The following is a 27245-nucleotide window of genomic DNA, read 5'->3' on the forward strand; positions in this document are numbered from 1 at the left end:
TTTAGCTCTTTTTTTTAGATTTGTTTTTGATTTTTTCTTTTCAACTTTAACTTAGATATTTGTCATTAACAGAGGAGCAGATTCTAGAAGAGACAATTCTATAACTATTTTATCACATTTAAATAACTGCATACTTTTTGTTGTCCTTCCATTAACAGTACAATGCCGTAACTGTAAACACATTTGGTGAAAATTCGTTTTTTTACCATTTGGTGTAATAAAGCTACAGCATGTATTTGGAACAGTATTTTCCGGCTTGTATGCTTGGTAAAGGGGTCAGGAGTAGTGCAGCTTTTGCCTCAGCCCTCTGCCCAGCAACAAGGAGTCACTATCCTCTAAATGGGACTCCAAATCAATTGTGATTTCGTTTAAGGAATGTTTTTTTTCCCTTCAACCTGTGATGTTTAAAATAGATGGAGGTGTCTGATTTTTAATCTGTGCTAAAGATATTTTACATTTAATAAATAATCATTGAAAGCAAATTTGTTCTGTTTTGGTGCTTTATTTGGGGAAATAGAAGAGAAAAAAAAGAAAGTGGGGGTCTTTATTTGACCTCACGAATATCTGACAGCTCAGCTGAGTGTGCTTCACCCCAGCTGGAATTCTGGGTAATCCGGTCCTTTTAGATAAACAAGCTGTCTTCTCTATTTTGTTTGACCATTCAAGCAAAATGCACAAAGATTAACAGCTCAAACACTTCAACATACACTTTAGAGAGCAACCCTACGCTAACCCCCAGGAATATGCATGTTTCTGAAAAATCTAGTTTTATTTTCTCTTTTACAAGAAAAATAATCTCATCAAATTTGTTTAAGCAAAAATAAACATTCCTAGTTTCATTAAAAAACTGTTTCAGGTTTACTTCAAAAGATATTTTTTGCCAACATTTATTGACCTAATTTAATTTAGATAATTCTATTACCTAAAATAAACTATTACTTTAACTGGCATGTGTTTTTTATGTTTTAGTAAAGATAAAGTTTCCTGCATTCTGGAATATTCAAACATTTTTTGGAGGGCCTATGCTTGGGGGGTAGGCCCAGTGGTATAAAGAATCTGAAAATTCATTTTAATAAACATTGCAAGCAGAATTTTCAAAGTCTGTAGCAAATACTTTTCTAATTGAACAAAACAGTTGTTGTACTGGCATCTAAGGATGAATGCACAGAATATCCAAAAAGCTTTTCATAATGAGCTCTTCAATAACAATGCAACTATAAGTGCTTGACAGAAAATGCTATGAAATGCAAAGAAAATGTAGTCATACTATAAAGGGTTTCTTACTATTGCAAAATAATCAACTCATATCTTAAAAGTCACCAGTTTTGAAATATTTGCATTTGGCGTTCATGCAGATGTTTAGCCTTTTCCTCATGAGGTGAAACATATGGACCAAGCAGTTTACTACGTTTTGTGCTAATTTCTCACTGTTTTTCCAAGCCCTCAAATTTATGGTTGACCAATCTGAGTGAGTTACTGCACTTCAGTCATTGTGTGAACGCTGACAAACAGTCACACTCTTGAGGACCTTCACTGAATTTTTCCACACTACAAAAACAGGCCTCTTAGAAGAACATAAAAATATTCCAACCCCATGTGCAGATTTTCTTCCAGTAATCAAACAAATCTGTGAGGGGTAAAGAAAATGGTCTTACAAAGAATTCTTATTTAAGGAAAAAAATTATAGACACTAAGACTTCTTTTTCCAAACTAAGATTGTTTTGCTATTAAAAAAACTTTCTCAATAAAATTATTTTTCTTGCATTATTCTTTTTACTTTGTTATGTTTTTTTTTCCTCCAGTGCAACACATAAAGTCACCCCTGCAAATAAGGGGGGAATAAAGCAAATTACATTGATAGTCCTTATTAATGTTTTATTTTTCCTGTAATTCTAGTGTCTCCCCAGAGATGGTGCACTACATATAAATTCATCTTTATTTAGCTGCTCAAAGTCATTCTGCTTTCATGTAATGTCGGACAATTTGTTGTTTTTCGTACAGTCGGACAGACATTTTCCCGATCATTCCAACACCACACGAACGCAGCATTTCTCTAAATTAGAAGGGGGTTGATGCGCGTAAGGGACAACAACCCATTGCTACGCAATCGGCACTGAAATGAGAACAACAGTCACAGTTTTAAGAATTAAATTCCAAAATGTTCTGCTTTAAAATATAAATAATTGCCTATCAAAATTGAGTTGTGTTATTTTCCAGATTCTATGTTGTTTATTGCTGTAATGTGGTGGATTACCAAAGCACTGCATGCATCTGCTCCCTACAGTCAAATTTTAGAACCCTTTGTGGCCCACGAGTCAAAAAGTTTGCTCTTCCCTGCAGTAGAGCTTTATGGTCTCCTTCTCTCATTTGCAGATCAGGAGTTTAAGTATGAATCCAAAACCCCTTTTTTTCCCTCAGTAATTTAATAATGTGCTGCAAATGTAACCAGAGAAAAGTATTTGCAGATAAGAACCAACACAGCTTCTGCAGCCTTATTTACCCCTGGAACAGTTTGATTTAAATGTTCCTAAAAAAAATAAAAACACCATCATGGGTCTCTAGAGATTTCGCATTTGGTCGTCTGTATGTACGGTAGTAAGTAAAGTATGTTTTGTACCGACCATTAGCCCATGGACTGATGGCTAATACTCACCTACGGGCAGCACACTCCCCCGGGGGGCATTAAAGGCAGGACTGAAGGATCAACCTCCACCCTCCCTGCTTCTCCATCCCTTCCTTCATCATTCCACCTCAATCTCTCTGTCTGTCTGCCTTGCTTTCTGGCTCAGCCCCTTCTTTTCCATCAGCCATCTACAGATCCTTATTCGCCTACAGCCCCATCCCCCTCCGGCCCCATAAATTACTGGACCGGGCATACATGGTTTCTGTAACTGAGGTCTCACGGGTAAACGGTTATAGTATGACATCTTGGAGGTAAATGGATCTTTTTCCCTGGAGTCCTTGATCACAGAGGAGCCCTGTTGTCAGTCTTTTTTTCTCTCAAAAGCAAACACAGTGATGTAGTGGGGGATAAGAAAACGGAGAAAGAAAGAAACAGAGAGTATGCTACGGTACAGTCTATTGCTCTGAATACACAGTACAGGAATGACAGGAAGACAACATAGCGGAACCAAACCTCCATTCCCCTGCACAAGTTCTGTCCCACTCTCTCTGCGGACGACTCTTTACCACATTTGCACCAGATAAGATCAGTGTCAGTCATCAACGGCCTCCTGTCACGCTGTGATTGTTCATCTGTTTGTACGTGCGTGTGCACGTGTGTGGATGTGTAGTTCGACGTGACTTTGCTGCATACATTTACTGCCCCTGCATTCAAGAGAACAATGGAAAAAGATGTGGGGAAAGAAGTGGAAAGGATTCAAAGGACTGGAGGAGGAGGGACAAATTTAAAAAAAGATAGGAGAGACAAAGGAAAAGAATACGAGAAACAAAGCAGAGATGAAGGAGAAGGAGACAGGACACAGGGCATCCAAGGGGAAAACGACAGGGAGTCGGAAGGACTTGCGCAACGACTGTGAAACTATCTCATTTTTATCTTCTGAAAGGACTTCCGAAGTGATGTGCACAGCCTAATTATTTTCCCCTAATAAAAGCAACATATGCTAAGACAATAAAAAGCCTTATTGGAGACCTATTCATTAAAAAGGAACAGTAAAAAGTGTGCGACTCTGGCTCAGGGATTAGCTTTTAAAAGGGCTTTTCTCTGGTTGGAAATGGCCTTAGTCCTCCTTTAGGATGTCCATATGGGTGTACAGCCCACCATAAAAGATCTGAATTATACATGAAGAGGCCCGGCTGATTTATAGGCTGTGATCTTCCTTTTCACTCTCACCTAATTGCATCAGTGCACGATACCTGTGTATGAATGCTACAAGCAGTGCAGTTTAAGCTGAGGGAATGTTGAGTAGTAAAGTACATATAGCTAATGACAACCATTCAGTAGCAGCAAGATAACCTATAAATCACAAAAGTTTGTTAAGTTAGTAACATGTAGTTGAAATAAGGCAGGCTGGTGACTCACGGCTGACAGTTTGACACGGTGAAGTCATTATTCCATATGGTCAACGTACTGTAAGTGTCAGTATATTTCTATTATGAGCATAGAAATGCTGTCTGTGTGTCGCTATATGAGTGTGTGATGAGCTGGTGTAATAGGGCCACACACAGGTGTGTGTATGCTCACCTCCTCACTGATGCACCAGCTAATTGGTCTCCTGCGGCAGCCTGACATATTCACACACTCAAAATCTCTCCCTCACGCAGTCAGGTGTGTGCTTATTGGAAAAACCACACACACACACACACACACACTTATGGTGTAATATGCAATAGTTATTTCCACATGTACACAGTCCGTGTAAATATACGCAGACGTCCAAACATGACTGTGGGTGTGACTACATTTCCTGACAGCCCACAGAGTGCATCTCCAAATCAACTCATTATCGCAGTGCTGAGCCTGAGTGAAGAATGACGCCCCGACAGACTGCTTCTATCGTACACACACTTCCTCTAAAGTGCCGCAAATGGGACCAAAAGAAAGACAATGACCACAGAGGTGCAACGCGCAAAATATGAAAGTCAAAAAACACCAGAGAACCAAACGTATCCCAGCAGCCTCCAAGAAGGTCTCCTCCTCCAACGAGAGAAGGCTGCAGCCTCCAAACACAAGGAACACAAAGCCAGTGCTGTTTGGCTTTTTGTTATGTTAAATTGAGACCATCACTCCGACAGCAAACACGGGCTTAGCAGTGACAATTATTGAGAACAGAATTCAATATCAGAATTCAACACAAGAACTGGGAGGAGTCATTGTCCCACAAAGGAATGCCATATTTTACCTCACAAAGCAAAGAGGAAAGCATATTTTTAGACAAAGGTCTGAAACAGAGAGGAAAATAAACTCTGAATGAAATCTAATCCTATGAATTTTACAAAAGGGAAGATTAAGCTGAAGTAAAAATATTTACAGTTATTACAGTTGAGGTAACCGTTATATTTTTTCTGGCTTAATGTCTCCCTAACTTCATCTTCTTCGTTTCATCCATCCCACTCAATGTGGCTGAAAAAAAATCCCTTTCACATCACTTCTACTGCTCAGTTAGTCATTCTCCCGCCACCCCCTTCTGCGTGGTGGAGGTCGAGAGAGAAGGATGTTCGGTTTTAAATAAGTAGGCAGCACTGGCCCATTAAACTCTGATAGTAATGATATTAATTTGGCAGGAACTTGTCACTTTCACAGGAGAGCAACTAGCTGAACTGTCATTATGCTCACACATACACACAGGGAAAGCATTCTGTCTCATTCACACTGTCAATCTATCTCAGGTGCATGTCATAGGAGAGCGGCTAGCAGTAACATTACGAGTCGAAGAGACCGGCTAATGAGAAAGATTAGAGAGCCTTTGGTCACAACTGCAGCAGTGATGTCAGTTACTTCCACGTCTCTCATCTCCAGCACTAAACTTCCTCCTCTACCTGTTCCTCTGTTACCAACTACTGATGATTGAGGAGAGAAAGTACAGAAAACAAACAAGCTTGTGGTCGGATAGAAAAAACCCCCACAAGATTAAAGAATTCTACAAACAACATTGTGTTCATGATAAATCTCCAATATTTTTGTGATGGACTTTTATATTTTAACACCTCTTTTTTTTCCGGTTTATGCTTTATTCAGTAATGGATCAAACATTTATCCAAACACGTGATTGGCACTTGTTCGTATCAACTTTTAAAAGTATCAGTATTCTTTCCACATTTGTGTTTTAACAGAGAAACAAGAAACTATAAATTACTGGCATAAATGCAAGGTTTTGTTATAAAAAAAAACAAAAACAAACAAACAAAAACAGCTTTTTATCCTTTGGACCAGTGTAAGAAGAATTGGACTTTGAGTTTGGGTATTTATAGCTTACTTAGGTACTCTTTACTTCGTTCTTCTCTGTCTTTCGGCTGCTTTTTTTTAATCCTTTACTTATGTTTTACTTAAATACCAGAGTGTATATTATTGGTTTTACCCAATAATATAAAATAGACATATTTTATATTATTTATTTTATTTTTTCTCTTTTTTTTAACATTGTGAAGTACTTTGTGAGTCGCTCTCTGTAAATAGTGCTATATAAATAAAGATTTACTAACTTGCTTTAGGGGTCATGACGGTGAATCATCAGCTTCCATATCACCCTAACATCTGCATTCTTCTGGTTCACACAAACCACCCTGATATCCTTCATACTGCATCCATGAACCTCCTCTTTGGTCTTCCCCTAGGCCTTATTTGTGGTGGCTCCCACCTCCAAATCCTTTTATCTACATAATCACTGTCCCTCCTCTTAGTGTGTCCAAACCATCTCAATCCATGCATCAATCTCCAAAACATCTAACATGAGCTATTCCTCTGATGCAGGGGTGGCCAACCCTGGTCCTCAAGAGCCTCAACCCTGCCGGTTTTCCAGCTCTCCCTCACCAGCTTGCTGTTGATTAGCTGACTCAAGTGATTCCACATCCTGATTGACTGAACACACCTTATTTAGGTTATCAGCATCAAGCAGTCCAGGGAGAGCTGGAAGACAGGCAGGGTCGAGGCTCTTGAGGACCAGGGTTGGCCACCCCTATGAATCTGATGAATTCATTCCTGATCCTATCCATCCTCGTCAGTCCCAAACAGAACCTCAACATCTTCAGCTCTGCCTCCTGTTTCCTTCTCAGAGCCACTGTCTCGAAAACATCAACATGGGTGCTCTCACTACAGTTTTCTACACTTTTTCTTTTACTACTACTAATATTAGAAAGATATCAACAAGTGATGAAATCTTGATGTATCGTTCTTGTCCCAATAAATCCATTCTAAAGGTTTGACTCAATCTGTATTTTATTAGTTGTAGATTTATGGTAAAAGGTGTATACTTACATAGCACTTTCTACCGTCTTTCGAAGGCCCAAAGCACTTTACAGTCACAGTCCCATGCACACACACATTCACACACTGGTGGTCCACTGCCAAACACTGGCGCCAACCTCCCACCAGAGGCAAGGTGGGGTTCAGTGTCTTGCCCAAGGACACTTCGACACATGGGCGTGCAAGGCGGGAATCGAACCTGCAATTTTACGATCATGGGTCGACAGCCCTACCGCTGCACCACAGCCGCCCTTTACTGGTTGTGTAACTAATGGCTTTGATTTAACCTTACCCTATTTTTAACAAAGAAATCTCAGTCTGTGCTTACTGATCCTGAGACCACAAAAACAAAAACAAAAATTCCAATCTGCATAATTACAGTGAAGAAGTTTTCCAAAACAACTACAAAGAAAAAAAAATATTCAAAAGAAGAACTTAAGACCTGTTGGATATATTTGGTTCTTGATTAATAATTGGATTTCTTCTACTTAACATTTCAAACTTTAAAGTCAATGACCAAATACCTCTCTGCTCGACTTAACAAAAAAAATAAAATAATGACAGGTAGTCCAGGATCTTTGCCTGTGTACATAATACATAAACACAAAAATCCTTCTGAGGGCATCTTTTGCACTGAGAATTCACAGCAATGATTATGACTGACATGATCCATCTTTGAAATGAAAAACAAAGGTTTACCTGTTTCAATGTAACAATGATGTCATCCTTGTCTGTGTGCATGTGCGTGCAAGGTAGTCCATGCATCCTAATATCTTCTGGTGAGAGCGTGAGTGTGTTCCTCTCTGTCCATGCTGACCCCATCTCAGCACTCCTGACCGGCTGAATGCAGGCTGCATAAATTAGTGCTGATGCACTGCGATGTAATTATGCTGCTGTCAGGATGGCCCCTCAACTCAAATTCATTTTAATAAAGTTGGTCTCCAAGGTTACCAGCCAGGGGTCACCTTCAATGTCATCCCCTATGGATCACACCCTCGGAGCACACTGTAAAGTCTGTGGTCACAGTACAGTTACACCTGAACATGACTGAGCGTGGCGTCACAATACCACCCCCCCCTCATGTGCTTACTTAGGATCCGGAGAGAAAAGCAGCAGAAAATAATGAGTAGAAGAAATGCACAGTGTGGAACGCTTGGAAAGATTTGAGAGAAAAAAAAGTTTCTAAAGAAGTAGTGCTGGGTGATAAACGAAAAAACAAAAGAAAAGAACATGTTTTTTTCAGAAAGAGTAAAGAAAGAAAGAAAAGACAAGGGTAAGGGAACAAGGTGAGGGCGAGGGAATGTCTCTGCTGGGCAGATGGTAGGGTGTATTCTCATTTGTCCTGCTACAGTGTGTCTGTGCTAACACCAACCTCCAGGGCAGATCCGCAGTACTGAACACACTCTCAATTAGCTGACAACACAGTGAGAGGGAGAAGCACTGTACTGTCTCCATGCAACACTTAAACACACACCAACAATGTACACTACTGCACCACCAGCTGCTGAAAAACTTGTACATATTAAATGTTTCCGATGGTTCCAATCACTTAACAATAACATTTAGCCACTGATTAATGCCTAAAAATGAATGGCTTTTGGATATGACAGAGGAATTTCTATGGTCTCAGACAGCCCGCATTACAAATTTTATGAAGAACCAAAACTGAATATTTTTAATCGTTTCATTAGAAATATAAACAAACATACTGCTGCAGCTTTACATAACTTTATTCCATCCGTCCATCTTCTTAACCTGCCTAATCCATTTCGGGAGAACGCCCCAGCTATTGTTGGGCGAAGGCGGGTACACCCTGGACCGTTCGCCGGAGCAATGCAGGGTCATATAACCACTCACACACACGCAACTAGGAGCAATTTAGAGACACCAATTAACATATGAAGCATGTTTTTGAACTGTGGGAGGAAGCGGGAGTTCCCGGAGAAAACCCACGCATGCACAAGAACATGAGAACTCCAAACAGAAATGTCCCAGCCCAGATTGAAACCAGCCTTTTTGCTGTTTGGCAAGAGCGCTAACCACTGTGCAGCCCCTCTTATTCAGAGAAGCTTAGAATTTTCTTTCCTTTACATAGTAAATTTGCTGTAAATAGGCATTTCTTATCACCACGTCTATCAGCAAACATATGGGGGAAAACAAATGTGTGAGCATTTGAACATTCAAATATCTTAAAGTGTTTGTGGACTCTCCAAACACTCAAGACCACAAAGAACTGACCTTCTAATCAAAAATCAGTTTTAGTTCAAGACAGAAAAAGTTCAACAATGTCTGGAATCTAACTACTGACCACTCAGCCATGTAGTTGGAACACTACATGCGAATAGTACTTCCAATTTTTTTAAAAAAAAGTGCTTTTAGTGAAATCGGGAAAAGTAAAATCTAAACTGAAGGTTTAAATTTACATAAACAGATAAATCAAATCCTTAAAATGAATAAAATATACAAAAACATTTGCATTCAAAATAAAATAAATACATTTGAACTTAATATAATTCCTAAATCGTGTTTTATACACCATGCAAAGCTGGAATTTGGAGGATTTTGTTTTCTTTAAAATGTAAGATCACGGCTCACAAAGGAAAGGGCAGCCAATAGTAACTGGAGGTTAAACTCTTGATTTAACATGTTTTTAGTGCTACAGGTGATTCTGAAAAACTCGTCTTTGTTCTGTTTTCACCTGAGAGATCAACAAAAACAAATCAGTTTCTCGCTTTCACGTCTTTAACAAAGATCCAAATGACCTACACCAGGATTTGTGTGAAAGAATAGCTAAATCATTTGTCTTTGGACTCCAAAAACAATGTTGGTTTATTCCAAAGTGGGCTGTTGAGAGTTTTTAAGTAAATTTGCAGGGTAACATCAATTGTTGTCATCAATTTGAGTATTTTTGTTAGGAGTAAAAAGCTAAGCTTGCAAAATGAATAATAATAATACAACAAATACTACATCTTTCTTCTTTTTTGTTTCTTACATTTGCTGTATGCACACCATCATAAAAACTATAGCAGTTACTGAAAGAAGTCAAGAGTGATTCAGTTTTACTTTAGTTTTTAGATTTTCTCTAAATCAAATGAAGTCTAATCAAACTTCTCATGACTTGGTAGCCTTTTTCAATCATCTTTCAAACGTACAAATTAAAACCCAAACAAAGGCCGCCAAATTATTTTTTAAATTTTTTTTGAAGAAACAAATAAGTTAGATCATATTTTTGTGTTAATTATAATAAATGCTGCTCTAATCTTCATTATTTTGTATTAAAACCAGCATTCACATGTTTAAGTGTCAGTGGAACAGATTCTACCGTAGCTCTCACTATAGTCTCACAAAGTTGAAGTGAGTGCAGGAAATGGATAAATGGATGAATGAGACCATTTTTCAGGCTTATGGATTCTTTAAAGTCATACATGACATGAAGACACATGAAGGCATCATCTGCCTTCAACCGCAACACCTTCAACCACCTGTTTTTGATGTTGGGCTGTTTTCCGTGACGATTGATAATGACTTATTGAACTCATGCAAGACCTCCCCTGGTATTTTCATTGGTCTGCAGTCATGGAGTGTGTAAGGATTATAACCCGATTCCATGGGTCGGGGTGACTTTGACTGTCTATGAAACAGTTACAGCAGCACGCTTTGTTAGCTGTATGTAATTTATGGTTGAACTGGCCTGATAGTCTGATACGACCGGCTGCCCTGACCGCCTTTACCAGCCAACCCAAAAGACACAGAGATGGGTCGAATCTGACAAGACTCAGACGGCCATGACAGATGAAAACATAAGCAAACCATCGCTGCCGAAAAACGGTTTAGTGAGGAGGGGAAGAACAAAAAAAATGCTTAAGGGGAGAATAGAAAACAGTGAGTAATGGAGCTGAAAGGTGATGACAGGGTGAGAGAAATGAAGGAGTTGCAAAGTAGTTAAGTTCTCAGCATCTCTCTGGAGGTGTGCTGAGAATTGGATTGCATTAAAGACTGACAGTCAATTCATCTGAGTCGTATCAAGAAGGAACATTTAGTTAATTGAATGATTAATAAATTCAGCTCAGTCACACTATTTCACTCTGCTGCTTGCTTTGGATAAAAATGTCTGCCAAATGGGAGACACCATATATCATGAGTTTGAAATCCTTTTCCTGAAATTCAAGCTGTGTGTACAGAGCAGTTGGGCTACACTGGAGAAGTGAGGTGTTTATCCTTGCGCTCTGATGGCCTGTCCGATCCCCTCCGTGTTGCCTCAGCAGGCGATGTCAAGCTGTCTGTCACTGGATCACCATTACAGGGTGACATGTTCAACAAAACTGCAAATAGAAAGCTAACCTGCAACTGTCTTTCAAATACAGTCAAGCATTCTCCACACCCACTTTGCTGCGCCCTCCTTCCCCTAATAAAGAGAGACACAGACACTTGCTCCTCACCCACCTTCTCTCCTCCCCTAATCCAGACAGGCAGGAACATCCTTACGGTTCTCTCCCTTTATTCACACCCTCCTCTCCAGGTTTGGCCACTCTAATTTGGTCTGTCATGCCAAGCACAGCCCTGACTGGTCTTCTCCTTTCATCTACCATCTTCAAACAGAATTAGAATACTTTCATATAACAGTGTGACTGACAGAAAAAGTAGGTAGGTGGAGACAGGGCTGTGATGTGGACAGGCACTTTGTCCTGCTTAAACACACTAATGGCGGATAAAAAAAAACGTCACTGGGCCAGGTGGAAATAGGATGGAACGGCAGACATAGACACGAATCTTTAGTCACGAGGTTTGGAAATCTGTAAAGGTGAATATGCAATGTGTTACATCAGGTGCAAGAGATTAAAATTGGAGGTCAAATACCCTCAATAATTTTAACAGGATCCAGAAAGAACTGGAGGATAAACCTGCTGGACTTACAGCAGCAACAGAAAGCTTCATGAAAGTGTTGAATTGGAGACAGTGGTGTCGTTACACACGGGTGCTACAATGCTAAATTCTGGTAACAAGCTGTTCTGTGCCTCCATGAAGTCACGGACAGGTTTGAAGTCAGACTATATTTTCACGGAGCGGAAATGAAGATGGCGGATAAATGCGAAAAAATTAATTCATAGAACATTTATAAAAAACTGTATTTTATAAATATCATGAGAGGCATACTCGCAGATTTTGTTTGAAAATGTATATTTTGTTAAATATAATGAATTTGAATTTGCGGTAGCCCAGGAATTTTCAAAAGCATACTTTAGCATATTATAACCCAGGTTAAAATACTCTTGAAAAGAAACATTTAAAAATTAAAATAATAAATATATAAAATAGAAAAAGAAAACAGAAAAAATAGATACATATAAAATTGTTAGAAATTGTTAAAAATGTCATTTCATGTTATTGTTGTTTTTGAAGAAAAATGTTGAAGAAGAGAAAACAAACTGGTAAACCACATTTTGTTTGGTTTCCTTTTTTTCTTTTATTTTGAAAAGGTATGCAGTTGACATGATCCATGTGACCGGCAACAGCCAATCGGGTTGTTGCAGATATGAGAGCTCTCGTGTATGGTAGCGGAGCATCAAAATATGCACGTTTCCCAAATGAGGCAGAAAACAAGAGGAGAAATTATCAAAGTCAGGTTGCGCTTTGATTTTCCACCCGTTTTTGCCTGGAAGAAGAAAAAAACAAGACAATTTTCCTTTATCGAACGGGACCTGAGTGTTAAAAAATATATGTACATTTGTATTTGCATTCATTTGATATGTAACAACAATGTTTAATTTGCAAATGAATATTTGTTGTTTTATGTTACATTTGTCAAGTTTGTAAAAGTTTTGGCGCGTTATTGTAGGCTTCGCCCAGACATTCCACCCGCCATGCTGCTGCGTAACTTAAAATAGTTCTTTAAAAAAACAAAACGTATTTTTTTAAAATCAATTTTACGGATTGTCATGTCTTTTGTTTTGATTATTAAAGTGTATTTTATGTTGGAATGATAGGATAATAAGGTTAGGCCGAAGAAAGAAAGGAACGGATTCATTTCCGAGATCCTGTGCGGAATGAAACAAGATGGCGAGCCATCCCTCAACCCTGAACCTGTTCAAGTTATCCGAAGGACCAAGCGCCCCCTGGTGGACATTGGACAACCCCTTTCTAATTAATGTTAGCGTTTTACGACGACTCTTTATGAATCCACTGTGTTCTGAAGATTAAAAAAAATTGGTTGTTTATTTAAAAAATACATTTAAATAAATCTTTTGGCAAAACTTGTTCAGACGCAATGCATTGTGGTCTATATTTGTCAATGTAGTGAGCATTGAAGATACTACTGTTTATTATGTAAATGGTTCATCAAAATGCTAACGTCATTTTGTTTAGTCTATACAGTTTTCAGAAATGGTCTGTTTTCTTTGGTTTCGCTACATAGGAACTGAATTGGCATATTATGTCCTGTGATAAGATCTTCAGTAAGACAAACTTGAACAGTATTAGTTCCTCAGCTTAATATGTCTATTTCACTGCATTTCGATTCTCTGGTAAGTTTATTGATTTGTGTGTAGAACAGGTGTTTTCTGTTTATCACTATAGAGATATTGGATTTTAACAGGACTCTCTTAAATAAAGATACACTATATTTTCTGTTGATTAGATTATGAGTGGCATTTCTCTTTTTCTTCATTTTAAATTAATTCCGGATTAGTCTGATGAGCCAGAGCTTGATGGTGTCGCAGTGGAGCTTCTTACTGTTATCAATGACCATCAGTCCAGTGCACTACGAGCCTGTAAAAATCTCTGTTGTGATGAAGTGGTCAGCTTCCCCAGATTCGGTGATGCCTTCGTGGTAATGTTTGGACTCATCCATGCAATGCACCTCAAATATCCCAAAACACTGACCAACACATTTGAATTTACTCAAAAGATTTAACTTGGTCTAGAAGGTGGTAAACTACCACCCAGGTTGCAGACCCTCAAAAGGACTTGATGATACATATGTAGAACTTAGTTGAAATAAGGAGGCATAAAGCATCAGTTTTCTCCCTTTGTCTTAATGCCTCAAAAATATTACACTACTCTGCAATTGTTCAGGCAGTAGGCTCAAAGTTCACACTGTCTTGATGTTTTTATTAAGCGTAATTTTCTTTAATTTCAACATTGCACAGGAGAGAGTTAGCAAATCATTTTGTTAGGCAGATGTTTATAACATTGCGCTTTATTTAAGTTACCGTTACTCATTGTTTTTTAGGCAATCATTTTCCTAAAAATATTTAAGTTTTGAAATGCATGGTTTTGAGTTCACTGACTCAAATGTTATGACCCCTGTACAAGAAGGTAACTAATAAAGATTAAGTTCTGTTAAGATAAAATTATGAAGTTGTGGATAAATTATGCAAACTTATTCCTGTGGCTTGAAAACTTGAAACTGGTGAGTCATAGTAACTGATGACAATTAAGTTGTCTTAACAGGAAAATGTTAGTCATATTTAATGCCAATATTTGATTTGCACAAATTAACACTTTTAATTTTACTGTTATCAAAAAATACAAGTAGCACAATTAAATCTTTTATAATATGGAAAAATCTGACTTTTAAGTTAATCAACTTAAAATAATTGTGGTAACTTGTTCGGGTTTACAGTGCAGCATCACAGCTACAGGAACACATTTCTTCACTAATGTTGTGGATTCAACACGTGGATTTCAGCCGCGCTACATCTCTCAAAATGGCCGCTGAGATGTTATTTGCCATAGCTAACACCCCGATAGTGACGCCTCTCTGGTCTTCCACAGCTTGCTCTGCTAGAACAGCAAGAGCCGTTTTCCGTGGTTAAAGTGAAAAGACTCGTAAAAACGTGCTCAGAAACTGATCTGAGAGCTGCTGGGCCTAGCGCAGTGCTTCTCAATTATTTTTTGCCAGGCCCCCCCTAGGAAAAGAAAATGTTTCGCGCCCCCCCTGACCCCCCCCCCCATAACCCCCCCCCCCACACACACACACACACACACAGACACACTCACGCGGTGACAATACATCAGGTCAGTATCTATAAAATTTGTATACCTAAAATTGTATCTTTTAACACTAACAAAAGAAAAAAGCAAAATAAATCCACTTTCAACAAATATTAACTTTATTTAGCCACAGAAACCCTGTTCTAGTCTAAAACAGAAAAGAAGCTGAAAGTACCTGAAATAAAAAAAATCTGTCATTCCTTATTTAAACTAGAAACATTTTGACCAACTGAACCATTTGATGCTGAAAAAAATAATTCAATCAATAAATAATATTAAATCTAAATTGATCTGAAACATTAACACAGCAGCACCAATATATTTAACGTTTTTAGTCTGAAGAAATAGGTAAAAACGTGCTGATTTTTTTTTTCTAAATGACGGATTGTTTATTTCTGATCTCATAAAAGTGCAGCTGTTTTCCTGCATTACCTGCTGTCTTTATGTCTGTCTGACACTAACTAAACCACAGGCAGACAAAGAAAACATGGATGGAAAATAAAGACACGTCATCAAAATGTCTACAATAGTTCATAAAGAATGACATTGTTAGCATGAGCTTAGGAATCTAAGGGCAGCGGTGATCTTGGGCAACAGGCAGCGGTAGCAGTGGTCCGCGTGCCCCGATTCCCCTGGCAGACAGGGCCCACACCACCCCTCCCCTTTCGTTCTCACTCGCGCAGCCGCGGACAGACAGAACAGACAATAGGAACCGAATAGTGGACCAGATTATTTTCCAAGCACTGAGCCGCTGTCACCGCTGCCCCCACGTTAAATTTGCGCACCGGACAAACCTGTGCCTAAAACCGCCACCACCGCGCGCCCCCCCTGGGATCGCTTCGTGCCCCCCCCTGGGGGCGCGCCCCACTATTTGAGAAGCACTGGCCTAGCGGGACAGCCACAACCTCTGATTGGCTGTTAAAAGCAGTTCCGATTGTGAGGGGTTTGGTGGACTGGGTGATGCATTCTAGGACATTTGAAACTTTGCAGCTGGAAATAAACTAAAGTATTCAATGGATTCATTTTAATAAAGAAAATATACAGTTAAAAGTCAGTTCACAAGAAAAGCTTCCTATCAACCACTCTGACCAATCCCCTGCCGCTTCGTTCCTCTTGGAATTATGGGTAGTGTAGTCAAATCATGTTCATGACAGTTTTTATGCTTTATGCATAATATAACTTGTTGGAGCTCTGGGTCTGAAAAATACAGTACATATGTACATAGGCTTGTGACTCGGGGAGACAGAGCCTTTTCAGTTGCAGGTCCTAAACTCTGGAATGCTCTCCCTTTTTCTGTGAGGTCTGCCAGAACTGTCAGTAATTTTAAGACTCTTTTAAAAACACATCTTTTTACTCAGGCTTTTAACTCCAGTGAGCATATCTAGTGGGCCAGCTTGTTCATTGTTCATTTTATTAATCTTATTCTTTTATTGTTTTATTGCTTTTATTGTTCAATTGATTTTATTGTTTTATTCCTATTGTTTCTTTATTGCATCGTATTGTTTGTGATTTTAGTTGATTTTATGTTAAGCACTTTGGTTGCCTTGGCTTTTATAAGTGCTATACAAATAATAAATTGATTGATTGATTGATATGTTGTAAAACCACATTTTCACAAATGTTTTAGTATTTTTCAGATTGTATCGATTCATATGTAAACACCAAAAAGTAAACTAATGCTAAAGTCACATGCTGTGTAACTTAGCAACAGACTGTGACATCACTGATATCAGAGAGCCCCATTTTATAAGTTGCTTAGCAACACGGTTAAGCCATAACATTCTTCGAGCTCTAGAGTGAAGCACGTATTGTGAGACTAGGGAAAGATTTTCAGATTTACTCAAGTTTTTGTGTAATAAACAGCGAACGATCACGCACAAAGATTCTGCCATGGACAATCCAAACTATACTGGTAAATGAGAGTCCCGGCAAAACTTTTAGTCACACGTTTGCTTCGTAAAAATGCTAAAGTTTGGTTTTTGTGTTGCTATGATAATATTTTAACTCATCCTGCTTTTCCAAAGAAGTTGAGAGGAAGACCAGTCCTAAAAGGAAGAAAAAAGTGACGTTCCCTGGGCCAGTTGAGTCTCCTGAATCTGAGCCTACAAAACCATCTACCAGCAACCAAGACAACACCCCAGTGAGAAAACTCAAGAAAAAAAGAAAGGAAAACAAAGAAGGAGAAATAATAAAGCCAAAGAAGATGAAAACTTCTCTGAAAGGTAAATGAGCTGACACAGACCCCAAACAACACGACAACCTGTAGCATGAACAGAATAGATCCAATTCTAATTTATTTTTAGAGGACATGTCTATAATAGTTTGACAGTACAGTGCTACAAAAAGAAATTAAAGGCCAGAAAATAAATTAAAAACTGCCATAATGTCACACTCCTCCCAGACCATCTCAAAAGTTGAGTCGCTGGTATTTTTAAGTCTACTTTGTAAGACATAGGAGCAAGTTTGTGGGCCTCAAAGCTCATTACAGCAATCAACTGTCTAAGACTATAACACTGGTTTCCAACTGTCCAAACCTTTAACGTACATTTCACAACAGTACATATGTATAAAATCATATTTTCTAAAAGGTTTTACACTGAAGTGATTTTCAGAATGTGTCAGTTTAAACATAAACACTAAAAAGTAGCCAAAGTCACATGCTGTGTTACTTAGCAACAGACTGTGACATCACTGATATCAGAGAGCCCCATTTTATAAGTTGCTAAGCTAAACGGTTAAGCCATAACATTCTTCGAGCTCTAAAGTGAAGCACATATTTTGAGACTTGGGAAAGGTTTTCTGATTTACTCAAGTTTTTGTGTAATAAACAGTAAACGATCACGGACAAAGATTCTGCCATGGACAATCCAAAATATACTGGGAAATGAGAGTCCCGGCAAAACTTTAAGTCACACGTTTGCTTCGTAAAAATGCTAAAGTTTGGTTTTTGTGTTTTTGTGATAACATCTCAACTCATATAGCTTTTTAAATAAAAGCCCCCAACACATTGACATACTTTATGTGAGCTCGAGCAGTAAACGGCGAAGATATAAAAGAAATATTCTATAGTAATTAAGCTTTATTTTTTTGTTGTTGTTTTTTTTTTCCATTTTCAGAGTCTAGCACTAGCATGGCCCGACTAGATGAGACATCTTCAGATGGTGTACAAACCAAAAATGTTGAGAGGCAGCCTTTCCCCAGAAAGAAGAAACAGAAGAAGAAACATGTAAACCAGGAACCTACTGAATCTGAGCCTTCCCAACCATCTAGCAGCACCCCAGTGAAAACACTAAAGAGAAAAAGACAGGAAGACAAAGAGGAAGAAGAAACAATAGAGTCAAAGAAGATGCAAACTCCTCCAAAAGGTAAAAAATTTGACACAGACCCCATGGTTTTCTCGAGGGACAAGAAGAAAAAAAAATCAAAAATAAAACTTTCATAACAAATTAAGGATGGACTATCTCAAAACGTAAAAACGATTTGTCTTTGTTTTTAAGTCTGCTTTAACTGCAAACACTGCAACCAAATGAATGTCTCTATTTTTCATCAACCTTTTTTACATTTCCTAAGCACTCACACTGATTTAAACTTACTGAACCTTAAAATGTTTTAGTTGTTACAATCAAAGCAACCGTCTGTGGTTCAACTTTCCTAAGATTGCTTCTTAAAATGCTCAGCCCATTTTTTTTAAAAAAATACATATTTAAAAAACACTTGAATACAGTTTTGCCTCTAAGTTTTAGCACAAAGGGGTAGTAGAGGTGTACAAAAAGAAAAGCTCTGCAATAAGAAAACCCTTTTCTTGTCATTTTCAGATTCCAGTGCCAGTGACGCCAAACAAATTCCAACCTCCTCAGAGAAAACTGAGAGGGACGACTTGATTACCGATAAAGGTCTGATGATTTAATACAATTTTCTGTTTGATTATACTGTTACTTTATGTTTAGTAATATAATTTTCACTAATAAATGAACTAACATTGCATTTTTGTTTTTTTGTGTTCAGATAAATTTGAAGCCAAATATGTGGAAGAATATTACTTTGCTTCAGGAGGTTATGGATCCATATATGAGGGCTTTCGCAAATCTGACAACCTACCAGTAAGTGTTTCGTATGCAGCTACAGACTTTTTATAAAAGCATGATGTAGGTGCCATGAATTAAGTGTGGTCTTTCTTATGTTAAATGAATATAGATTTGTTTTTGATTATAGGTTATTGTGTAGGTAATCAGCTGGTGGGTCACATGGTTGTGGGCGGTGACATTAATTGACTATAACTCACCTGTGGTTTTTTCCCTGTGTAAGATGGAAGGGGGGGTGAGCTGGGTTGCCGTATTTTTTGTCGACCGCTTCATACGCTTCATATGCTTTTTGCGCTACATGCGCTTTTGTGCTTTTCCCTTGATTCCTTGTTTTTTCTATTTTTGATAATAATATTACAAGTGGATTTAATTACCTTCATTTTCCATTATTAAAAACTACAAAAATACAAACTTCGTTATGCTCTATGGTTTTTGAGCGCGTCATTCAAAACCCGGACCCACCCAGCGTCAGCCTCTCAGCGACTGTTTGGTTTAGTCGCTACACATGAGAAAAGTACTTGGGTACATTAATTTATAATCAGACTGTTGATGTTTGTGGTCTAAATGGTTTAAATTTAAATAGATTTTGATGGAGGGGAAATCTAAATGATCCCAGTTTGTCTCCTGTCAGTCAACTCACAGTCAGAAATGCTCTTGTTTGTGTCTTGCAGGTCGCCATCAAGCACATTTTCAAACGGAAAATCCCAAATGAAAAAATGGTAAGTTGCTTGAGCCAAATTCTTCTGAGTATCTCTGTTCTAAATGGGTTTCTGTGCTTCTCTTCCTCATGCTCTCTTTGTTTGGATTCTTCAGGATGATGGCAATGGAAAAATGGTTCCTTCTGAAGTGGCCATAATGTTAATGTTAGAAGATGAATCCATTCATTCAGATGGAAAAGCAGCGCCAGTAGCCCTGTTGGACTGGTACGAGATCGGTGGAGAAATCCTCCTGGTCATGGAGAGACCAATCCCTTGTGAGGACCTACTTCATTACCTTGATACCAAAGGAGGCACACTGCAAGAAGAAGAAGCCAAGGTAGGCCCGTGTGCAGTCTGTGTTGGTTTGAGATGTTCTGTCCGTTTCTGCAGAAACTTCCTGAAGCTGAAACGTTTATTCAATGCAACCTTGTTTCATAAAGTGGTTAAGTGTTCGATGCAGAAGCAAAAGTAGCTTTTAGCAGGTTCAGAAAGCTATATATACACTGGGCATGTGATGCGTGGTCAAGAACGTGCTAAACGCGGCTTCTTGAACACGCATTTAGCCCATGGTGTTCACACTGGACAAGCAGGGGCGGGCTTCTTCTCCTTTATCCACTATTTCCCAGCCCATGTCTGCCACCTACCGTTGGAAGGGGCTTGGTGCAAAATGTTGAAGCAGTGCAAATCTCTCGATTTGGGCACAAAATGTAAACTTTTGTGAATTGCAGGGGATCATGCAATGATCAGGCATCATCCATACTTCACAACTAAATCCAAGTTCCCAATTGATCAGAACTCAACCTGGTTTGACTGGCAACACACGTTCAATGGTCGTGCGTTTTGTACATGGAGCTTGAAAACGGCCGTAAAAAAATGCATAGCGAGAGTTTTAAAGGTGACGGCCCAAAACTCACATTCACATAGACTTTTGATTGGAAGTGAACCTGAACGCATCTTGACGAGGCCGGCGTGAGTGCTGTTTTAGAAGGAGGCTTTTCGCTTTGCTGCCTCAGCTTATTACTTCTTTTTTATCTCTTTCAGATCATAATGAAGCAGCTAATTCGCACAGCCATAGACCTTGAGGACAAAAATATCTTCCATCAAGACATCAAAACTAACAACATCCTCATTCAAACCCACACAAATACACCACAAGCTCGTCTGATAGACTTTGGAGTGAGCTGCATGGCAGAAAAGGATTCCATCCTCAGATTTTCAGGTAGAAGATCTGCATCTACAAATAAAAACATGTCAAATGACCATGAATACGACTACTGTTTATTTTTTTCCAGGAACTCCCATAAATGCCCCCCCAGAAGCATTTAGAGGCTTTTGTAGCCCTGGACCAACCACAGTGTGGCAGCTTGGAGTAGTTCTGTATGAAACCCTCCATTACTGCAACGATTTCTCCACAAAACATTTTCTCGAAGGGGATCAGATGATTGACGATGAACTGTCAGAAGGTAAGAAATTATCTGTCTCTGCATGGATGCTTGGCCTCTGACCTTCATCTTTACTTTACTTTACTTTTCTTTACTTTCTCCAGAATGCCAAGACTTTTTCCAAGCATGTTTAAATACCTCTGAAAAACAGCGCCCCAACCTGCAAGACCTCCTCCACCATCCATGGCTCAGATAAACACACACACAAACACACACACACAGGGACAGAGAACTCAAAAGTCTGAATTTTTAAAAAGTTTAGAAATCTTAACAAAAGTCACAAGCCTAAATTGACCTTAGAATATAAATGTAGAGTGTAAAGGAAAATGACAAATACTAAAGTTTAGCTGCAAGTTGGGGCAAATGATGGCAATATTATAAAATGAAAGTTGGTTCAGTTTTTAGTCTTAGTACTACGTAGGAAACTATGCCAGATTTCAAATTGGAATTGGTTTAAAAAGTGGCATTTCCCATGATTACTAGGTCCTGTGTTTACCAACACTTTTGCTAAAGTACCCCAAACTTAAACGATACACTCCTTTTTTCAGTCTCCTTTTGGTTGGATGTTTGGAAACAACGGCACTAGGCAGCGTTAAAAAACAGAATGTTAAAAGAAATGTAGTATAGTATAATTGAAAATTCAGATGGTTAAAGTTAGTTAACTAGTAAAAGGAAAACTGGAGAAAGGCTCCTCACTGGCGTTAAATGCCTTCTGGGTTCTCTGTCTCCACTGATTGTGCTAATGCTGACTCTCCCGGAAAGACCTGCCTCGTTTTCCTTGTTCCAGTGACCGGGACTCGTCTGTGTTGTTGTGACCTTCGTGGATGCCGTGTGCGGATGTCCTCCAGAGAGAGTTGGCAGGACCTTCGGGGTCTCACATTTTGGTGAGTTGTTATCCTAGACAATCACGACAGTATGTAAAAAAAACAAATGTCCCCAAAATAAAGCTGTAGATGTTACAGCAGTGTCATTTCCTGACATGCTGTTCTTCTCTTTTCAACAGGACTCCTTGGCTTGGTGGTGGTGGTGCTGGTGGGGGGGTTGTTACAGTGTGCTGCTAGCACACTTTTTCTGCGGCTCCTTTAACCCCCCTGCCGTCGTCTTCAGAGAGAGCTTGAGCAGAAAGAAAAACCTAAAAACTAGGAGGGGACGTGCAAAAACCAGGCAAGGCTTTTGAATTCATCTGTAAAAACGTAAAATTAGAATCGCAAAAATCATTTTAATTAGAAGCGTACGTCTAACAAGCTTTCATAGTGTTTAGGGAATCTGACTATTTTCCGAAAATAAGCAAATAGAAACCACAGTGTTAGCATTCCGTTTAAATCAGCTAATCAAGAAAACATTTATAAAGTCTTTGTAATTTCCATAACTGATCTCAAACAATAAAAGAATATTAGACATAACTGAGATCAAATGAGGATTCATATTGCTAAAGCATGTGCCAAACGTATAAAGGGAAAAACGCATTAGGAAAGGGCTACCAACCCAAACTGAACACAGGGGGGAAAGAAACTTAGGGACAACCAATAGTCTGTAGTTAAAAAGACAGATCTGGTCCCGTTACACGTATGTGGGTTTTCTCCAGGCCCTTTGGCCTTCACCCACATCTTAAAGACGTGTCTCAAAGTTTATTTGTTGCATACCGAAACCTAGCTTTTCTTGATAAATTGGGATTTAAAATTCTTGAAAAGAATCGGTTAAAATAGGACCGTCCAAACCTCAAACAGCTTTCTACATGAACTTTTGCAACTCTGACGAAGCAAAAATTAAATTAAGAGACCTAGTACACCAAAGCGTACTAGGTCTTCTAAAGCAAAAACAGTCCATTAAAAAGCATTTGCACGTCCCCTAACTGGTTTTTATAAATTTGGCATTACGATTGGTGAAATAAAGAAGGCAAAATTGGAAGACTTGTCATGTTTTTTTTTCATTGTTTCTGGTCTTTTTTGTTTTTGTTGGTCAAACACAGAAACTTAAAAACAATGTGTTTTTTTTCTCCAAATGAAGTTAACAGGATTTTAAAGCTTCCTTAACCATTTTCTTAAATTACCAGCAATTGTGTTTAAAATAAACTTGAATGAGTTTATTGGTAGTGGCAAATGGCAGTAAGAAAATATATTACACTTTGTGTTTAAAAAGAAACATTTATAGATACATGTATTTATATTTCTAACTGAAATTAAATTCTTTATCGGACAGTGAAGAAAAGTGGCGGGACCACATACTGATTGGAAGAAACATTGGCTTTTACGGACTGAACAAAACGAAGCTTAGAGTTTGACAACTCTGTCTATACACCCACCCACCTGTTAATAAAAACAACAAAATAACTTAATCCTGTGAATTTGAGATTTGGAAAAACAAAATCAAATGAGGAAGTACCACAGTAAGTGTCAGTTTTTGAACATTCTCCAATATTTTGTAAAATTCTCTTCTATTAAACTTTTAAATTATTTCTTTAGCAGTAACTAACTAGTGCAACAAAAACTGCACTAGTTCACTAGTTCAGGAACTGCACTAGCACTAGTTATGCAACTCCACTTTCTAGATGAACAGCAGGCTGAGCTGCTGACAGTATAAATGATGTAATCATTAGGTTTTGAAACATTTGAAAAAAATTAATCCTGATTCGGTCCCAACCTTCCTTTGAACTGATGTCCAACATGAAGTAGGTTAAAAGTTTTCAACCACAAAGATCCTCCTGCTTCAAACTGAGGAAATTAGGGCAAAGTTAACCACTTAAATAAAAAATTAGGGAAATGAACTCCTAACTTAATTATGGTTCACTGGAAATAAAAGCGCCTTTCCTATAAGACAAAGTTTAAGTGTGCCAAGAACGAAGGAGACGTGGAACCGAATGCAGAGGACGCGGAACCAGAGGAGACGTGGAACCGAACGCAGAGGACGTGGAACCAGAGGACACGTGGAACCGAATGCAGAGGACGTGGAACCAGAGGAGACGTGGAACCGAATGCAGAGGACGTGGAACCAGAGGAGACGTGGAACCGAATGCAAAGGATGTGGAACCAGAGGAGACGCGGAACCGAATGCAGAGGACCTGGAACCAGAGGAGACGCGGAACCGAATGCAGAGGACGTGAAACCAGAGGAGACGTGGAACCGAACGCAGAGGACGTGGAACCAGAGGAAACGTGGAACCGAACGCAGAGGACGTGGAACCAGAGGAGACGCGGAACCGAATGCAGAGGACCTGGAACCAGAGGAGACGTGGAACCGAACGCAGAAGACGTGGAACCAGAGGAGACGCGGAACCGAATGCAGAGGACGTGAAACCAGAGGAGACGTGGAACCGAATGCAGATGACGTGGAACCAGAGGAGACGTGGAACCGAATGCAGAGGACGTGGAACCAGAAGAGACGCGGAACCGAATGCAGAGGACGTGAAACCAGAGGAGACGTGGAACCGAATGCAGAGGACGTGGAACCAGAGGAGACGCGGAACCGAATGCACAGGACGTGGAACCAGTGGAGACGTGGAACCGAATGCAGAGGACGTGGAACCATAGGAGACGCGGAACCGAATGCAGAGGACGTGGAACCAGAGGAGACGTGGAACCGAATGCAGAGGACGTGGAACCAGAGGAGACGCGGAACCGAATGCACAGGACGTGGAACCAGTGGAGACGTGGAACCGAATGCAGAGGACGTGGAACCAGAGGAGACGCGGAACCGAATGCAGAGGACGTGGAACCAGAGGAGACGTGGAACCGAATGCAGAGGACGTGGAACCAGAGGAGACGCGGAACCGAATGCAGAGGACGTGAAACCAGAGGAGACGTGGAACCGAATGCAGAGGACGTGGAACCAGAGGAGACGCGGAACCGAATGCACAGGACGTGGAACCAGTGGAGACGTGGAACCGAATGCAGAGGACGTGGAACCAGAGGAGACGCGGAACCGAATGCACAGGACGTGGAACCAGTGGAGACGTGGAACCGAATGCAGAGGACGTGGAACCAGAGGAGACGCGGAACCGAATGCAGAGGACGTGGAACCAGAGGAGACGTGGAACCGAATGCAGAGGACGTGGAACCAGAGGAGACGTGGAACCGAATGCACAGGACGTGGAACCAGTGGAGACGTGGAACCGAATGCAGAGGACGTGGAACCAGAGGAGACGCGGAACCGAATGCAGAGGACGTGGAACCAGAGGAGACGTGGAACCGAATGCAGAGGACGTGGAACCAGAGGAGACGCGGAACCGAATGCAGAGGACGTGGAACCAGAGGAGACGTGGAACCGAATGCAGAGGACGTGGAACCAGAGGAGACGCGGAACCGAATGCAGAGGACGTGGAACCAGAGGAGACGCGGAACCGAATGCAGAGGACGTGAAACCAGAGGAGACGCGGAACCGAATGCAGAGGACGTGGAACCAGAGGAGACGCGGAACCGAATGCAGAGGACGTGCCTCATGGATGGGAACATTTTAACAAACACAAGGAAAACTGAAACACAGGAACCTCAGAGATGATAAAATGTTTGAAATTAGAAAAGAAAAAAAAAGGATTAAGCTGCGAGGAGCTCAAAATATTTTAAATATAAATACTAATAAAGTCACCAATACAAATCACAATGTAACTTAACCCAAAAATATATATTATATTTTTAAGAAAATAATTTTAAATTAAGACAATCAAACTCATTTTAATGTATCTACTACCCAAATGTATTGATACCTTTAATGTAACCAAATCAAGTCATGAAGATTTTGTTTTTGAATGACCCACAAGCAGAAAACCAGACAAATATGACAAAACTAAACCGTTTAACTAAAATGATCAACACAAACATACTGAGATTAACTAAGTGAAACAGCAGTGCTGTTTTGGAAATACAAAGCTGGTGTGATGCCGGGAAAAACCCGAACAAGAGAATGACCAAAAGTTAAATAAGGACAAAGCTAAAAAAACAAAACCTTAGGTCCATCTAGTCCTGCTTTGAGAAGATTGGAGCTGCACATCTGCATTAAACAGCCATCAACAAAAAGAAACAACACTCCAGTTACACACAGTTAAAAATAAAATAAAACACAATAAGTATTAAAAATAGAAACTATTCTAAAAGCATGGAAGACAGTCAATATAGAAAAGTTTTTAAAAAAGGCCTAATATAGCAAATAAATTGAGTCATTAGCCTGTCAACTCAAAGCAATAAGTAAAATCAAAGTGCCTTTTCTAATCAAAGAAAAGGTCAAATAAAATGAAAAGAAATGTCCATGTGCTAAATCAGCTAAAAAAAAGAACTCTAACGCCCTCAAATACATTTTATAATGGATAAAAATGTCAGAAAGAATACAGAATGATGTAAATTTGAAGTTTGATTTTATGAATTAATAGAAAATTTCAACCATTGATGACAGTTTGACTCATCTGTTGTGGTGAGTTTGCTGAAGCAGCTATAAAGGGAATAAATATTGTTAATGGCTGCATCAGGAATATATTTTTTACAAATATGCCTCAGCTTTTTCTGTCATTCAGCTAATTTTATTTATTGTTCACAAGTGAAATTACAATGGCTTAACAAGAGGCAGATTTAATCTACTTTCACTGGATCAGATTACGGTCAATTTCTAATTCCTGACCCCCCCCGAGCTGTGTCATACACACAATGAATTTTAAAGACCCACTCATGAAAATTGTGTTTTTACACGTTCTTGTTGCATTTTTCTCATGATGGAGTACATATATAAATACAATTGGGATTAAAATTGAATCTCTGAGTATTATTTTGTTCAAATCATTGTGAAACAGGACCAGATCCAAAAAAGCGTGTAAGTGTGACGTAGAATTTACAAATCACAAGCTTCCAATGCATTCTGCTGGATCCGCTTGCAGACAACTCTATCTATGTACGTCTTTGTTTTTCTTATCTGAGCTGGCATCTGAATCAAAACTGTACGGCTGGTTAGCTTTTATATTGCTCTCCACTTCTGTTGCACTGGTAATGTTAGGTTGGGGTTGTAAGGGGCTGTAAGTTAGTGGGAGAGCTTATAAGTACATGGATGTTGGGAAGTCCCAGCAGCAACAGTCCCGCCCACAGCTCAGAGGCGGATTTCTAATGAACTACTGCTGCTCTGCAGAAACTATG

General features: G+C 39.4%; 2 protein-coding genes across 4 annotated transcripts in view; one reads left to right on the forward strand and one right to left on the reverse strand.

Annotated features, from left to right (window-relative positions):
• The window catches only part of wwox (WW domain containing oxidoreductase), a 162046-nt gene that overhangs the window by 4824 nt on the left and 129977 nt on the right, over nucleotides 1-27245 (reverse strand). The gene's annotated exons all lie outside the window — the stretch shown is intronic.
• On the forward strand, nucleotides 16572-26257 carry LOC105354240 (serine/threonine-protein kinase pim-1). 3 transcript variants are annotated; one of them, XM_078948866.1, is made up of 11 exons: nucleotides 16572-16826; nucleotides 16942-17136; nucleotides 18031-18279; nucleotides 18730-18807; nucleotides 18920-19014; nucleotides 19668-19715; nucleotides 19810-20031; nucleotides 20736-20913; nucleotides 20987-21157; nucleotides 21241-22020; nucleotides 22140-23044. In XM_078948866.1, the coding sequence occupies exons 1-10, from the start codon at nucleotides 16805-16807 to the stop codon at nucleotides 21330-21332; spliced, it is 1350 nt and encodes a 449-aa protein (XP_078804992.1). In that variant the 5' UTR covers nucleotides 16572-16804; the 3' UTR covers nucleotides 21333-22020; nucleotides 22140-23044. The 3 variants fall into 3 exon arrangements, with proteins under 3 accessions (XP_078804992.1, XP_078804991.1, XP_078804990.1); XM_078948865.1 differs by having other exon boundaries at nucleotides 16573-16826; nucleotides 16939-17136; XM_078948864.1 differs by lacking the exons at nucleotides 16572-16826; nucleotides 16942-17136; nucleotides 18031-18279; ... (4 more) ...; nucleotides 20736-20913; nucleotides 20987-21157 and having other exon boundaries at nucleotides 21329-22020; nucleotides 22140-26257.

The sequence above is a fragment of the Oryzias latipes genome, chromosome 6 (assembly GCF_053564925.1).
Source record: "Oryzias latipes strain Hd-rR chromosome 6, Olatipes_Hd-rR_3.1".
Taxonomy (NCBI): Eukaryota; Metazoa; Chordata; class Actinopteri; order Beloniformes; family Adrianichthyidae; genus Oryzias; species Oryzias latipes.